Source organism: Engraulis encrasicolus, chromosome 1 (assembly GCF_034702125.1).
Source record: "Engraulis encrasicolus isolate BLACKSEA-1 chromosome 1, IST_EnEncr_1.0, whole genome shotgun sequence".
Lineage (NCBI taxonomy): Eukaryota > Metazoa > Chordata > Actinopteri > Clupeiformes > Engraulidae > Engraulis > Engraulis encrasicolus.
Window position 1 is genome coordinate 24,217,334 of NC_085857.1, and position 17,383 is coordinate 24,234,716.

General features: G+C 43.1%; 1 protein-coding gene and 1 long non-coding RNA gene across 2 annotated transcripts; one reads left to right on the forward strand and one right to left on the reverse strand.

The window, feature by feature from the left end:
- Positions 1-260: 260 nt before the first annotated feature.
- On the reverse strand, positions 261-5,395 carry LOC134449215 (uncharacterized). The gene is made up of 8 exons (XR_010034916.1): positions 5,227-5,395; positions 3,968-4,037; positions 3,602-3,694; positions 3,073-3,157; positions 2,835-2,904; positions 2,511-2,726; positions 2,123-2,267; positions 261-340 (listed from the first exon to the last, which is right to left on the reverse strand). It is a non-coding gene; the product is annotated as an uncharacterized LOC134449215 (long non-coding RNA).
- A 1,100-nt stretch (positions 5,396-6,495) lies between these two features.
- On the forward strand, positions 6,496-16,649 carry cdc6 (cell division cycle 6 homolog (S. cerevisiae)). The gene is made up of 12 exons (XM_063206471.1): positions 6,496-6,647; positions 7,557-7,855; positions 8,217-8,573; positions 9,113-9,312; positions 9,833-10,002; positions 10,406-10,512; positions 10,838-10,977; positions 11,674-11,774; positions 12,103-12,173; positions 13,847-14,031; positions 14,622-14,762; positions 16,023-16,649. Exons 2-12 carry the CDS (start codon positions 7,600-7,602, stop codon positions 16,110-16,112), a joined length of 1,818 nt encoding a protein of 605 aa, XP_063062541.1. The 5' UTR covers positions 6,496-6,647; positions 7,557-7,599; the 3' UTR covers positions 16,113-16,649.
- The last annotated feature ends 734 nt before the right edge of the window (positions 16,650-17,383 follow it).

Here is a 17,383-nt window from a genome sequence, read left to right on the forward strand (position 1 = left end):
AAACACATGTTGAGTGATCACTGGGCTGCTGGGAAGCTTTGAGAGAAGTTGTAGTGCCTTTGTTCGTTTGTTGGTTGAGATGGGAACGTCATAAACATATTCAAACAAGGTGAAAACAGAGCTGAGCTGTGCTGGATATAACAAGTTGCAGACCCAGTAAAGCTTGAACAGCTTGTCAATTGTGCAAGTCAGGCCGTCTGCAACGAGAATGGTCACACGGTCATTCCTGGCGGTTATGACAGACTCTTCAGGTTCCCAATGCAGACCACTAGTGATAGGGTTGTGGATTCCATCTCAGTGTCAGTAGTGCAGTGAAGAGGGATGTGAAGTTGGTTCCAGACTGAGAAGAAGTAGAAGAGGAGGAAGAAGAAGAGAGAGAGAGAGAGAGAGAGAGATCATCAATAATACTTAATAGCAAGTTTTACTTAACTGATTGAAAGGTATGAAGCATACCAGTCAGTATAGCCGAATCAACTACACATACATTGATATCATGACATCTTCTTAGCTCTTCATTAAACTGAGTGAATTTAATTTCATTCATTTTTCATTTCATTCTTTATATATACGTATGAAGAGTTTATTGCAAAACGGTGTATCTACCCTTTTTTTTGGCATTTTATTATTGAAAATGGCTGTCCAGAGGTCCTATCACCTATGTGTGAATTCTTGCCATTCAAATATTTTGAGAACATACTTTTTCAACTTACAGTATATCACGCAAGTGAGTACACCCCTCACAGTTTTTTTGAAGATTTGTGATGACATATTTTCATAGGAAAGCATTGAAGACATTTCACTTTGACACAATGATTAGTGACCTTTTAACAACATATTAATTTGCTTAAAATTTCTTGTTCAATCAGAAAAAAACTAAATACAGCCATTAATGTTTGAATATGTACTCACAAAAGTGAGTACACCTCAGATTAAAATCCGGTAGAGAAGGGGCAGTGTTGGCTCGAAATGAAACTAAATGAAAAGGGATGAAAGGGGAGGTCATCAGTGTGCATTTCAACCTTTCTTTGCATTGAACTTTTACATTTTGAGTCTGCACCTGGCTTAAATAGATTGGTGTGAGATTTGAATGCAATCCTATGGAGAATATCATGATCTGCTTCAGTAGTCACAGTGCATGTTGATATGCATGTTTCTTTTAGGTGTATTTCAGATTACCAATGTTGACAGCATCCATGCATTCCCAAACCATGTCAGTCCCACTACCATGCTTGGCTTTTGATAGGATACACTTTTTTTGTAAAACTTACTTGTTTACCACCACACATGCTTGACACCATCTAAAGTATATTTGTTAATCTGGGTCTCTTCAGATCACACGACATGGTTCCAGTGATCCATATCCTTGGTCTGTTCATCTCTCTTGAGACCAAGATAAACAAATTTGCTTTAGATGGTGTCAAGCATGTGTGGTGGTAAACAAGTGAGTTTTACAAAAAAAGTGTATCCTCTCAGTAGCCACGCATGGTAGTGGGACTGACATGGTTTGGGGATGCATGAATGCTGTCAACATTGGCAATCTGAAATACACCTAAAACAAACATGCATGTCAACATGCACTGTGACTACTGAAGCAGATCATGATATTCTCCATAGGATTGCATTCAAATCTCACACCGATCTATTTAAGCCAGATGCAGACTCAAAATGTAAAAGTTTAATGCAAAGAAAGGTTGAAGCGCACACTGATGACCTCCCTTTTCATTTCAAGACGATTCGAGCCAACACAGCCCCTTCTCTACCGGATTTTAATCTGGGGTGCACTCACTTTTGTGAGTACATGTTCAAACATTAATGGGTGTATTTTGCTTTTTTCTGAGTGAACAAGAAATTTAAGCGGTTAAATAAGTTGTTAAAAGGTCACTAATCATTGTTTTTACAAATTTTTGTAATGCTTTCCTATGAAAATGTATACTCAAAAATCTGCAAAAACTGTGAGGGGTGTATTCACTTTCGTGATATACTGTATATGAAATTCATTTTGCAATGCGGTATACGTATGAACTTATACAGTATAATATCAGGAAGGAGCCAAGACTGACTTGCACCAACACAGACCCACACGCAAACACACCCAAACGCAAACACACACACATATTCCTACCAAAGATGTCAGCGATGCAGAGTCCTAGCTGGCCAATAGTGTGTGAGGTGTTAAGTTCCGCCTCTCCGTGCAGCAGCAGCAGGTTGGAGGATGGGACCTTTAGCTTGACTGACAGCTCTTCCACTGCATGCTTCAGAAGCTCTGTCTGCAACACACATACACATAAATATTACTGACACACACATCAGCTGTATAGGGTTATCTACTTTCCATGGCTTCCCCCAACTATAAAACAGAATTATAATACTTCCTGTAAAAAGTCTTTGACTAGGCAAAGCGCTATACAAAACAGATGTACTGCTGTGTGTGTGTGTGTGTGTGTGTGTGTGTGTACCTGTGCTAGTTGTATTTGGTGTATGTCTGGTCTGTGGCGTATCTTTAAGTTTACCAGTCGTGCCGGTGTGTTCTGCTGATGCTGCTGCAAGCGTTTTCATTGGCTGGTTTTCCTGCGAGGGCGTGGACTGCATACGATGGCGATGTCTGCATCGTCAGACTCCTCTCCTTCATCCTCCTCCTTTAATTGGCTAGCTGCCGCAGCAACCCCGGCCCCTCTGGTGATGGACGCAGCAGGGAGCCAAGCGCATCCAGCCTCATGTTAATCTCCCTGTCACACACACACACATACACACACAATGTAAGGAAAGTTGAAAAGTCACTGTAGAGAAAGTGTCAGTGCGTGGCATGCACACAAGTGTGTGTGTTGTGTACTCACGTTAGTTTGCGGTTGGGCCGCCGCCGTGCCTTGAGTGGTGTGGAGGGGGGCGGAACGCCTCAGCACAGTCCTAACACCAACACATACACACACAAGGATGCATTAACACACATCAACATGATGGATATGGTAAGCATACAGCAATAAATTGGAAAAATATTGTATAGGGGCTACTATGTTGACTCATGGTCTGTGTGTGTGTGTGTGTGTGTGTGTGTGTGTGTGTGTGTACACTCACATTGTGCTTTGCATGGGTTTGGTCACCTGGTCCGAGTCATCTGAGAGTTCGGTACACTGCTTCCCTCACCATCGCTGTCAGAAATCTGTCAACCACACAATATACAGTCTCAAGTTTGCCGTCCGTGTTAGCTGTAACTCATCCAAATACTGCTACTTTGTACAGCAGGCACATATTTACTGACCAAGTTGCTCTCTATGACAAAAGTGCTATGGGCTACTGTGACAGGTAAACAAGAAACAACAGGTTAACAACACTTGGCGCTAATTAGTTCTCTACAACTACAAACCGCTGCTGTTCCCTTCCGTTTGGGATCCATATCACCAAACTATAGTTCTCTTGAACTTAACTGCATTGTTATAAGAATATGGCTATGACAGCCTTAAATAGCAGGTTAAAATATGGTCATTGACATTTTGGTGACAAGGTCATAACTCTGTATCGCAATGAGGTCCTAACAGAGGCTCTGCATGAAAGTGTTTTTAAAGATTAAAAGACGTTTTAAAAGTAACTATCCTTTGAAAAATACCTGCACAAAATCAACCAGAAAAGACATCTCAGATTTTACACTGCAGCGGCTTCGGAGTCAGAATATGTGTGAGAACTGTGTAGCACTTTTCATCTGAAAATGAGAGCAGAAAATTGTACAGCAGTACTTAAATGTCACATTTACCAAAGTCTCTGTGTTATAACAATATCACAGTAACATATTTATCACAATTGCATACAATACAACAATAAGAAAAAAAATCTGAAAAAAAAAAAACTAAAAAAAAAACAAATGAAAGGAGGCAGAGGGCCTGTAAGTGGATGGCAATTAGACACATGATCACATAGACAATATGATACACATGGAAACACACACACACACACACACACACACACACACACACACCATCAGTCTGATCATCCAACTGTTCAATCAGAGTAGGAGCTTGGACAGATGTGGCCACAAGACCTGGGCCCTGATTAAGAGAGAAGAGAGAGAGGGGGGGAGAGCACGTTAGTGCCCAGTGCATTGAAGGTACTTTAAAAATCCTGTAGCCATAACTGGTGTTGATACCTTGGTAGTCGCCACACTTCACACGCAGCTGTTCTACTCTGCCACCTAAAACTCAAACTTCTTTTCTTCTTTTCAAATGTCATGGTATCGTCACCAATTACCATTGCCTACAAAATCTCGTGCGTGGCCGTTTTATCCCTCGAACAGCGTACATCTGGCACGTCGCACCCTCCATCTGAAACAACTGCCGGTATTTTCCCAACACACCGTCATACGAGGTCTACCGAGACAAAACACGACAGCGTTGACCAGTTGCCCAGATCTACCATATTCAACTACATACTGAAACGGTGAAAACCACGACACTTACATGGAACTACGGTTCAAAGCTTGTATATTGACTGGCCACAACAACTACAACCAAGCCGACATAATGTGATTCGGAAATTCGCTTGTATCACCTTTCATCGAGCCAACACAAAACAGTGGGATACTGCTTGCTTTTACTGGTGCTATTCTACGAGGGTGGCGGATGGTCTGATTTACATGATTTGACGCAGAACTGCTTACGTTTGAAGCGCTGAAGTTTAAAATCGCCTCTATGCTAGCTAGCCCTTGTCTTGCCCCCTCCGATACCTGCTGTTACTAGCAGCATCCACTTTTGCCCCACTACCAGTACTAGCTCTACGTCAATCCATCCGTGGTGTTTCAGTATCCTTACATAAATCCTGTCAGACTTTCTTTCATGCTCAGAAAATAGCTTTCAAACTTCACATCAGTTAAGTGCCGCCTGATTTCTTCCACACCAGCTAATTATCAGTTACCCTATTAGCAACCAATGTTAGCAAACCATCCAATATCACATTTCAAACCTTTAATTTTCCCAACACAACACGTTTTAACCATTAAGTTAGATGTGAATTAAAAGAAAATAAATATAATTTATAGTGCAAGCATTAAAGATCAATAGCTAACTGAGTATCAATAACTAGCTACATCTGATTGTAGGCTAGCTTAATGTTCACAGAATCACTGAGGCTGTTCCAATGTTCGTACAGCAAAACTTGTGAAGCAGGGTTTGATTTTAACCATACATTAACGGTAACACACGTAATTGTTACGAAATTATACCAATAAAGCGAATTACTTACGCCAGCCTCTCTCGGTGTCTGAAGTCAAGTCGCCGCATCTTGCATTTCCAACGGTAGAAAAGGCGGGCGGAAGTCTGCTTTCAAATGTCCACAGTCACGCGATTGGACAGCCAAACGGCCGTTAGTTTCTCACTTGTAGTATTAGCACGACCCAGAAATGAACCTCTTAACTTCAGGTTTCACAATTCTGTGAAATCTTACACAAAAATGACACATAATCTGTCACTGTCTACACATCCCAATGTGTTGTTTTTTTGATACATCTGTTTAGGTACATATAGTGTGTCCCACGGTGCACCCGATGTGAACAGAAAAAATAGCCTACTAGGAAAACTAATATGGCCTATTTAAAAACAAAGCACAAAAAAGCAACAGCAACAATAACAATCATGTCGATTTCCCTCACCTGTTTTTGACGTCCAAAAAAGTGACCTAGACTGACGTCCGAATTTTGAACTTCATAATGACGTACAAATAGGGTCATTATTAGACGTCCAAATAAAGGACCTAGTTTGTACGTCATTCTAGGGTCCAAAACTGGTCATGGACCGACGGACGCAATTTAGACCTAATTTCAACGTCTATACGACGTCCAATGTTTAGTGGGTCGTTCTCCGTTAATTTCCATTTCTCTGATCTACCTACAGATAATGGCCGCTACAGATTGCCGCAAAAAGGGGGGCGGGGTCCTCTCTAGTGTTATTTTCTACCTCTATGCCTATGGATTATTGCATTCATAAATTCGATTTACAATATTTTACCAAAATACAGCAGTTAGGCTATGTGATGATGTTTCTTTGTTGGGGTTAACGGACTCAGCAAAACATAGGGGGAAAATAGGTCTACAGTGTAGACTTTACCACGCATATATTTTTCCCCTCCACATTAACAATTTCTTGGTCTCTCTGTTCAGTATTTTACCATTTCTATTACAATGTTGCACAATGAATTGGGGGTTAGACAAAGTATAGTCCTAATCCAAGTTTAATATGGTTTAATTTAATACACTATCCATTAATACACACAACATAGTTTCTTAAAAGAGCATGCATTTAAAACACATGCAATATCGGTAGTTTCTCATAGAATATTTCCCGGGAGAAAAAAATCCGCGAAAAAGTGAAGTTGACAAAAGGTTGATTGTCCCGCCACGACAGCTGTGAGGTGGGAATGCATGGCATTGGTTGGCTCAGAGCGGGTCTGGGTTGGGCTTATGTGCAGTCTGAACGCATTTAGCCAATGAAGAGAAGGCAATGGATGACAGTGTCCCCGAGGGACGAATGGGTGCTAAGAGGAGGTACTAAGAACTTGTAGGGATACCGTCACTTTGGCGGCAGTTCCAGTTTGAGAATTCAGTACACAGAAGACCGCGGAAGACGTAGAACCAGTTGTGAGGACGAAAATACAGCTCATATCGTAAGGTAAGAGGTTTCCTTAAATTATTATCGCCATTTAAACAATCTAAATTTGACATGATTTGTGTCACAGTTTGCCTATTGTCCCCACTCAAACTGTTTCTGTGAGCTTCATTTCGAATGGTTGTAACAACTTTGGCGCCCATTTGGGTCTTATCTGTTTGGAAGATTAACAAAGTTGCAATCAGACTCATCTAATTCTACACATTTGTGCTTCACTATCGTGTCACAACAACTGTTTTCGATCTCATGTTCCTCTGAATCAGTCTGTTGTTGACTAACTTTTTGGTGTGGGTTAGGGGAAATAAAAGATGCCTACGAGACGAACTAGCCTAATAAATACCTAGCAAGATAATCTGTCGTGTCACTGGAATTCTTGGTTGACACTTATCACATCGGATTTGTGAATGAAATGTGATCAATATCAGTACAGATTTTTGTTCGTGAAGGTACATTTTCGTCAGTAATTTGCATTGCAAGTAGTTGGCGCCACAAATCCACCATGGCATTGTCCTTCCGCATTGAACTCCCGCGACTGTACGTGGAAATGGTTTCACACTTCATTGTGAAATGACACTGACTGGCTACCATAAAACACCTTTAGAACTAAGTATTTCTCTCACACTAACTGACTTTGGTGTGCTAAATGATTGGAAGATTAGAATTCAACATGCTAATTTGTACGATACTTTATTTCATCATCCTACCAACCGTGGTGGTGGTGCTGAATGCTAGTACGGTACACAACAATGTTTGTACAAATGTCTCTGTTTGTGTTGTCAATAACCTGCATTTGCACAATTTAACGGGCCAATCAGGAACGTAAACAACCAATGAAGGTGCTAATTATTGTGGCTTTTTTATCTTCTAGTCCTTCTTTTTATACCCGGAAGCTGATTTTGTGTGTTTCTGCAGTTTCTTCTGTTTGTACAGATTAGTGTCATAGACAGAAAAAAACATGCCCAGCACACGGTCCCAGAGCCAGTCCACCCTGCCGTTCCCCAGACGGAAGTCTTCCAGGCCTGTCCCCCGGTCCAAGAGCATCACCACACCAGAAGACGCGGAGCAGGTCCCACCCCAGCCCCAGGCACCAGCAGCAGCAGCAGCCACTACTGCTAAACCAGCCCCAGACACCCCTCTCTCGCCCAGGCACTCAGCCCTCAAGAATGCCCCTCCGTCCCCAAGGCTGCCCCTGAGCCCACGGAAGCGCATGGGTGAGCATCACGTTTTACACACTATCATAGGAGGTGTCGCTCAGGGTTGTTCAGAGAGAGGGTGATGACTTTGGGTTCCTAAACACACACAACCATATCATGATGTGAAATGACAATATGTTTTACAGTTTAGTCATATGACTGTTGCAGTTGTATCTAGCATCCTCACACAAAGTTGTATCTTGCTGGGAGTTTGGGATCGTTCTATAAAATAATTGACTGAAGAGTTTGTATACGTGTAAAGCACCACTAGCTGCGGTTGCTACATTGCATCCTCACAAAGCTAAATGTCCAGTTTGTTTTTGTATTGCACTAATGACTTGATTGCACAGCTTGGCTCACCGTGAATATGTCATTTCAGGCGATGAGAACGGATGCAACACCCTTCCCAGCATGCTGGGTTCCCCACCAAAGCAGAGCCGCGTCGCCCTAACATCCCCTCAGAAACTACCCTCCCCTCACAAGATGACCGCCCTGTCTCCCCACAAACTCAACCTCTCGCCGTACAAGCGCAAGTCCACCGGCTCCTCGTCCTCTCCACGCAAGCTCTCCTTCGACGAGAACACCCCAGTGTTCACCTCGCCAGCCCGCTCAAAGCCCGCTGCAGACGTCCCGCTCTCCCCCTTGTCCCGGAACTCCCCCCTGAAGCGCCAGGAGACGCCCAGTAAGAAGCCAGAGGGGAAACCTGCCGTCAGCACACGCCTCTTCCCTGAACAGAGTAAGTTGAATTCCCACTTTGGATACATGTGTGAATTGCAAATTGTACTACACCATACCTTTTGGTGATGTTTAGATGACTGTCTGTTTTAGTCTAAATCACACTTTCGAATTCAGAATGCATGTTCAGCAGGTATTTTGTAGTATGTAAATGTGCAAAGTCAAACATGTCTCAGCAGAGTCTGAGGGATTTAAAAAAACCTGACTCTCAAATGACACAAAGGAGCATACCACAAGGCTGGGCATGGCGATATTTAATCTGAATGCTCATTGTCCACGAGGACTCAACTGGCTGGATTAACAAACTAGCCCAGGTTCAGTCTAGTCTCCATGTGCAATGGCATGCCATCATTATAAGGCGTCTTCCATATAGCCCAACTTCCAGGGTGTGAAGAAGGCCCTCCTCGTTGTCAATGTCCAAAAACAATACTGTGGAACTAAAATGCATAAGCTTGCCTTTTCACAGAAGCCCATGTCACGCCTCTAGTCTCCATACCAGAGTGTAACGATGTCTCACTTCGGTCTGCCTGTCTTCTTCAGAGTCCCAGTTCCAGAGCGTGAAGCAGGCCCTCCACACGGCGGTGCCCGAGAGGCTGCTGTCCCGCGAGGCAGAGCGCGCCTCCATCGTCTCCTTCCTGGAGGCCCACGTGGTGCCCGGCCTGCCCTCCAGCCTCTACATCTCCGGCGCCCCCGGCACGGGCAAGACGGCCTGCCTCAACTGCGTGCTGCAGGAGAGAGAGGTGAGCACTGGGACGGGTCACTTTGCACACATTATCCAAATCCTAGGTGTGTGTGTGTGTGTGTGTGACTTACAGTATTTTTGAAGAAGGTGCGCTCCGATAGTTTCAAAATGGCCATTCAGGTTTTATCAACCAAATCATCAGTACTTTTGTTTGGAGAAAATCTGTGTACAGTATTGATATTTATCAGGACAGCACGTTTTCAGACGATTTTCATGAAAGAAAATGACTGATGGCAGGTCAGGACAAAAAAATGCTTTGCAAGCTGTATTAACACGTTCGCTCCTTTCTTGCGCTCTCTCTCTCTCTCTCTCTCTCTTTCTTTCTCTCTTTCTTTCTCTCTCTCTCTCTCTCTCTCTCTCTCTCTCTCTCTCTCTCTCTCTCTGTCTCTCTGTCTCTCTTTCTCTCTCTCTCTCTCTCTCTCTCTCTCTCTCTCTCTCTCTCTCTGTCTCTCTGTCTCTCTTTCTCTTTCTGTCTCTCTCTCTCTCTCTCTCTCTCTCTCTCTCTCCCTCCATCTCAGGACCTCCTGAAAGGTGTTGAGAAGGTGGTGGTGAACTGCATGACGCTGCGCAGCTCCCACTCCATCTTCCCACTGCTGGCCGAGAAGCTGGGGGCCGCGCGGGGAGGGGCACACGGGCAGGCCGGCGAAGCACGCCTGGAGAAGCTCCTGACCAGCAGCGGACCCACTGTGTACGTACATCACGTGTGTGGGTGGGGGTGTGTGTTCAGGGGAGGCCTGCTTGCAGGATGCGACCCAGGATATGTGTGGGTGGTGGAGAGACGCATAAAAAGTTAACATAAAGAAAGCATAAAAGTTCAAAGTCCTTTGATCTTTTCAGGGTCATTACAATGTAACATATACATTTTATTCCACCACTCTTTGACACCAATGGTTGCTGTAGTTGTCATTGCATTGTTTAAAATGTAGCAACAGGTTTTGGTGTAATTGGCAACACGACACAAATTGGCAACACAAACCATGCTAATTCTTTACACTAGGCTTTGGTCTATGCTCAAAATAGTCTATATGTGAATGTTATCTTGGATGTAGCTAATTTGTCATTTATCGTCTCATCTTCTCTTTTGCTCACAGGCTGTTGGTCCTGGACGAGATGGATCAGCTGGACAGCAAGAGCCAGGAGGTGCTGTACACCATCTTTGAATGGCCCTACCTCCCCAAGTCTCGCCTCTGTCTCATCGGTGAGTGGGGCACACTGCTGTTTAGTGGAAAGAGACATTTCAGAGGGACGATTGTGATTGAGTGTGTCTTGGCTCTTTCCATGACTGTGACGTGATTGGATGAGAACTTTCAAACAATAGAAGAGATGTACTGAGGCTGAAACAAAACGAATAATAAAAAGCAGAATCCACCTATATAATAATTGACAATATATGAACATTTGTTAGCAAATTTTGATCTTGTGTCTACCCAGAACAAGGTGAATGATGGTGAACGCAATGTGTTCTCGTGATGTGCAATGTGCAGGCCCTTGGTTTCATACATAACCATCTCTGTTGTCTGCAGGTATTGCCAACGCCCTGGACCTGACGGACCGCATCCTGCCGCGTCTGCAGGCCAAGCCCCACTGCCGGCCACAGCTGCTCCACTTCCCCCCCTACAGCCGACAGGAGCTCACCGCCATCGTCCAGGACCGCCTCACACAGGTACGGCAAGCCACAGGGCTCAAACAGGACATTTACGCTACAGATGATTCTTTAGAAGAAAATCATACAGGTAATTGTTGCAGAAGCCCAATAGTCTATTGTGTGCAGGAATCCACACGTCACCAGAAGCACATGTGTAAGTGTGGAAATATTAGTTGACAATTTGTTATTTTTTGCCTATTTTTGGCATCCCACAGGTCAGGGAATTACTGTAATATCAGTAATAAAGTTAAAGGTACACTGCAAGATTTTTAGATTTCCAGAATTCATGCTGCCTATTCACTAATGTTACCTTTTTCATGAATACTTACCACCACCATGAAATTCTAAGTATTAAAAAATTGCACTTTTCATACATGAAAAGGGGGATCTTCTCCACGGTCCACCATTTTGAATTTCCAGAAATGGGCATTTTTGGCTGCAAAAATTACTGTTATTGGGCCATACTAGAAAATTTTAGTTTATTACTTAGTAAACTTTCATGAAAAGATCAGCCCAGTTTCAATGAGCAGCATAGTTGCAGTACCCTTTTTAACCATTTCCTGCACAGTGTCCCTTTAAGGTCACTCCAGACATGGAAAGTCAGGGAATTGGTTGATTCTATGTGCCTAGTCAGGGGTCATCGGGGAATGTTGATTTGTGGTTCAATAAGCCAAACTTCTGCGAAAGTCGCTCAATTCTCTTTTCCTCTTCCAGGTGGGTGGAGAGGGCGTTCTGGATGCCTCAGCTGTACAGTTCTGTGCCAGGAAGGTGTCTGCCGTGTCTGGCGACGCTCGCAAAGCCCTCGACATTTGCAGGTGAGTCAAAGAGCCATTAGGTCACAGGATATTATGTACATGGTTAAAACATTGTTCATAAAGCCAGAGGTGGAATCAATCGAATCGAATCAATGGAAGGTTTATGGGGATTCCACTGAAAATGAAATGGTGTGTGTTGCAAGGGACGTACCCTTAAGAATAAGTCCCAATCATGTCAGGCCTACCTTGGAAAATGGTGGCACTATTGTCTCTGTAATATTAATATTGCCTCTAATACATCAATGCAAATGGTACGCACATGGTCTTGCAGTGAAGAATCTCTGCTAATACTGCATGTCTGGTCTTCCCTATGCTTGCTCTGTCACAGGAGGGCAGTTGAAATGGTGGAGTCTGTGGAGAGGTCAAAGAAGTCTTCCGAACCGGCGGCTGATAAAAAAGGTGAGGCTCGCTGCTGGCACTCCATGAAAAGCTTTGATATTGGCAAATGGGGTGAGATGACTGCTTCTTGGGCATACGAAGACCATTTTGTAACCTGTGAAAACAGATTTGTATAGACGGCCACTACTATAAACTGTGTACTATAACCAGAGATGGGACCAAGTCACTAATTTGCAAGTCGCAAGTAAGTCTCAAGTCCTTCCAATCAAGTCCGAGTCAAGTCACAAGTTACGACACATTTGACCAAGTCAAGTCCAAGTCCAAGTCATGCCAAAGCCAAGTCAAGTCAAGTCCAAGTCCAAGTCGTGCCAAAGCCAAGTCAAGTCCAAGTCTTATTTTTTCCAAGTCATTAACAAGTCACCTTGTATTATATGTGCAATATTGACAATTACCTTTGGTCATAAATTCATTACCTCTCCACACTGCTTTGCATGTCCCCCTTCGTCAGTCATGTCCCGAAAATCGACCATGGTATACTATGATTTCAGTTTTTTGAGCATGGTTCGGCATTGGTTTTTGGTTTTACTAGGTTTAACTATAAATTGAACCATGGTTTTACTCTGAAAACTAACCATGGTTTTACCACGGATTATAATTATTCATTAAATTACTTTTATCTTTTATCCAACGCATATATTGGTGACAGTCCTTTGAGCAATATGGGGTTAGGTGCCTTGCTCAAGGGCACTTCAGTCATGGATGGAGATGTAGGAAGAGGTGGGTTTAAGGGTGGGATTCAAACCTGCAACTCTGTGATCTCCAGCCCAACTCCCTAACCATTACAGCACGGCTGCAGACAAGCTTTCATGTTTGTTTGGGTGACCATGCTGATCATATATATTTTTTAGCATGGTTTTTGACTATGGTTGAAGGTAAATCATTTATTTTTCTTTCTTTCATGCATTTTTTTCACACACAAAATGCAAAAAAATATATATATATTCATTGACTTGGAGCACAATTGCAAGTCATTGCAAGCTAAAACTGTCAAGTCGAGTCAAGTCTCAAGTCAATAGCGTACAAGTCGAGTCAAGTCACAAGTCACTCCTAATATTGGCAAGTCAAGTCTCAAGTCGAGTCATTTGTGACTCAAGTCACAAGTCAGTCCGAGTCACAAGTCACAAGTCCACATCTCTGACTATAACCGTGGTTGTGTAGTCATGCGCCAGGGAAACATGCAAGCGCCGTTCATTCCTATTAGGCAAGGCAACAGAAGCAAAGCCAACAGTTGGAGACCAATTTAATCCCATGCAAAGGGAAGCAAATTTCACCAGTGGCCACCAATCCGATTGACCCGTGGGTCGTTGAGCTGTCTGAATGGAGCACTGCATTTTACCATGCTTCTCTCATTTTGCTTTTTAAAACTAGTCTCCAGCATTAGGTTCAATTGCAATTGGGCAGCCGTGTCCTACTTGTTAAAGAGATGGGCTTTAGATCAGAGGGTTGCAAGTTCGAATCCCACCCTTACCTCTCCCTTCACCTCCATCTATGGCCAAAGAGCTCTTGAGCAAGGCACAGGACCCCACATTGCTCCAGGGACTGTAACCAATGCCCTGTAAAAATAACTAAGTTTCTTTGGATAAAAGTGTCAGCTAAATGTAATGCAATTGTCCAGAGTAGTATGATTCTAGCAGTATCTCACACCTGTCTCTTTCGCCTCTGTTTTCCCGCAGCGGTGCGTGTGAGCGTGCCCCAGGTGGCACGGGTGCTATCGGAGGTGTACGGCGACCGCATGGCCAGCGGGGGCACTAGCGGCTCGGACGCGGGCGAGAGCTTCCCGCTGCAACAGAAGCTGCTGGTCTGCTGCCTGCTGTTGCTCACGCGCGGCGCCAAGAGCAAGGAGATCCCCCTCGGCAAGGTGAGCTTATGGCACCGCTGCGTAGACACGGACACTACATACCGCACGGTGACCATTCCTGTGTATTGGAACAAGCGTTGTCATGTTATGCCAGCACATTGCTATCGATCGGTGACGAGCCTGTACGACGTTCATTTCCCTAAAAGTGACGGTAACGCCTGTGAGAAATATCAGTATGCTGTCCTAAGCCGGTGACGCCCAGTGTTGGCCCACGGCAAAAGGCTGAACATGGCGCCTATGGTGTTATCTATGGCGCTGTTGTGCTAGCCTTGCGAGAAAGACGAAAAACATCAAACATTTTGCCTGCAATCATAAAGGTCATATAACTCAGTCGGGACTATGGCTAGAATCAAACCGTTGTAATGAGTCCGCACCAGCGTGGATGTGAGGCAGACATAGTAAAGACCTTTGGGTGCTTCAAGGAATAGAAAAGCGCTGTATTAATGCAGTCCATATAAAAGTATATGAAATTAGCTGTATGACTGAAACGTAACAACATCTTTGTCATGAGTGTATAAATGCAGTGCATAAAATGTGCTAAATGACTTAACATTTAACCATCCCTTTTTGTGTTTTGCTTGTCCGTCCAGCTGTCGGAGGCCTACGCCAAGCTGTGTGCCCAGAGGAAGGTGGGTGGCGTGGGGCAGGGCGAGTGCCTCTCCCTCTGCGGACTCCTGGAGAGCAGGGGCATCCTGGCCCTCAAGAAGGCCAAGGAGGCTCGCCTCACCAAGGTACGGAACCAGGCGTCTTTTCATTCTCCCGCACAGTGCGCGAATGCACCTGTATCATTTACTCAGGGCTGATAGTATTCAGACTCCATGCCTGATTTCAGGCTTGACAGAATTTGCCAAAATAAAAACATTGATAATAATTAGCCGTTATTCTTATCTCAGAAAGTGTTACAGGTTCAGGGTTTTCTTCTACTATCAGGCTTGAATAATGGTCATACACAGGCTATTAAATGTTTGAATAATGTGTCAAAATAGGCCTATGTTACGTCACTATGCAGTATCTTGTTGTCGTCGTCGTTAGAGCAGCGGACAAAGTTCAGGCTCAGGATTTTTTTCCACCATCACCCCTGTTTACTGGTACATACTGGAAACGTACACGCTTCCATTGTCTTTAATTTTCTATTCAAAAGGTGTGCAAATGCACCTGTATCGCATGGGCTATGCCTTTGGGGGCACTGGTTAGAATCCGGTCTGGGTCATTTCCAGTAATGGGCAAAATGGGTTCATTAGTCACAATCCAGTACCACATATTCCAAATGACCTGGTTTTACTTGTCCAATTCATCCAGGTGATTGGCTGATCACCCGGTGGAATTGAACATGTAAACAGGGTTCCCACGGGTCATGGAATTTCTGGAATATCATGGAATTTCATGAAAGTTTTTCCCGTCATGGAATTTTACCATTTAGCGTGCACAGTCATGGAATATCATGGAATTTTCCGAATAGTTGTGTAGAAGCAAACACTTTTTTTTTTTTTTTTTTGGTTATACTACAACGCTCCGCCAAAGACGGTTTTGGTTTCGTGCTGTAATGTGTAACATTCTAGAATGCAATGAGCCCAGCTGGCAGTGGTGCTGTGTCGGTTTTCACCCTTTAAAAAAAAAATTAACGTCATTTCTTTTTACGGAAGTGGTCATGGAAATCCTGTTTTTTTGGGTCTGAAAAGTCATGGAGAATCATGGGATTTTGTATCTGAATGGGAATGGGAACCCTGATGTAAAACAAGGTCCTTTGGAATATGTGGTGCTGGATTGCAACTAATGAATGGTCCAAAAGGAACTTGGTCTCATTCCCTTCTAACCTATTTCACCCCTGACCCGTTTTCATGCCTGCCTCCTTAACTGTGACCACTTTTCTGAAAATTAATGTCATCAAATACACTGGGCTCTGTAAACTTAAAGCTCCCCTAAGTGTCAAGTGTGTGTTATGTTTTATCTTTAATTTCAACGCTAATCTATTTTATTTTTTATTTATTCAGGTGTCTCTGAAGATCGAAGAGAAGGATGTGGAGAACGCTCTGAAAGACCGTGCTCTCCTGGGCAGCATCCTGCAAGCAGGCCTTCCCTGAACACACACACACACACACAAACACACACACACACACACACACACACACACACACACACACACACACACACACACACACACACACACAGATGGGAATGCTCAACCTGGCTTCTATTTATACACTGCATAATGATTTGACCATATCGATTTTAAAGCAGATATTTATTTTAGGGTTTTTTTGTAAATAGGATTCCATTGACATTTTTATTTGTACATAAATGTTTTGTCAAATTAATTCTCTAGAATGGGAATGCTGCAGTAGGTCCAGAAGAGTTAGGAAATATCTGAAGTATTACAAGGCCATGGTTTTATTTTCTAACTTTTATTGAACCTACATTTGTATTATTATTTTGCAGTTTCTGCAAACGTTACAAATCATTGAAGAACTTTATAAGTTGGAGTCTGCTTGTCATAATGCACAATAATGTTTGCAATTTGTTGTTTTTAATTGCATTCTTTCCTCTACCTTTTGAGAAGTGATGTAAAAATGTTTGTTGCCCGTGCCCTTCTCTTTTTAAATAAATTTTGAAATATGCAATGTCCAAGTGGTGTTATTTATTAACTATTACATATAGCCATTTCTGTTGTGTGTGTGTGTGTTTGTGCAATTACTCACATTGGTGAGAATTGGTGCCGTATGCAGCCTCCAAAGCTGATGTGGCAGAATGTGTATACAGTATGTAGGCCTATTTGAAAGCACTTCAAGTCCACTGTATAGATGATATTGTGCTATAAATACATGTTATGTCCATGCTTATGGCTGACAACGTATAAACAAGCTCAGTACAACATGTTAACAGAATTTCAAGATACACACCCAGGTTAAAAAAAAGAATTTGTGATTTCTCTCATTTTATGCACACAACTACTTGGTCAATGCACAAGTTCTTGTATGTATATTTTTCTTTTAGATCAATACATCTGGTGCAGCAAGTTTACAGCAATTGGTTTAGTAGCAGAAAAAAATTACATGCTTTTGATTTTTAAATGGCAAGATTATTCCATGGTGTAATCACTGTTCTTCTCAGCTCTACCAACAACGGCATGCAGTTAATCACATACAGTTGAGGACGATATTATTAGCCCGCCTCCTGAAACTAGAAATTTCTCTAGATTTCTCAGTGAGAATGACCATTGTTTACAGTTTCTGTAATTCTGGAAACAAATACACTGATGGAGATCATGTCCAATGAGTTGAAATTGGATTTTTCTATTGTTGCAATGAGTTAACACAAAAAAGGCCAAAAATGACGACAAAATTATTAACACCCT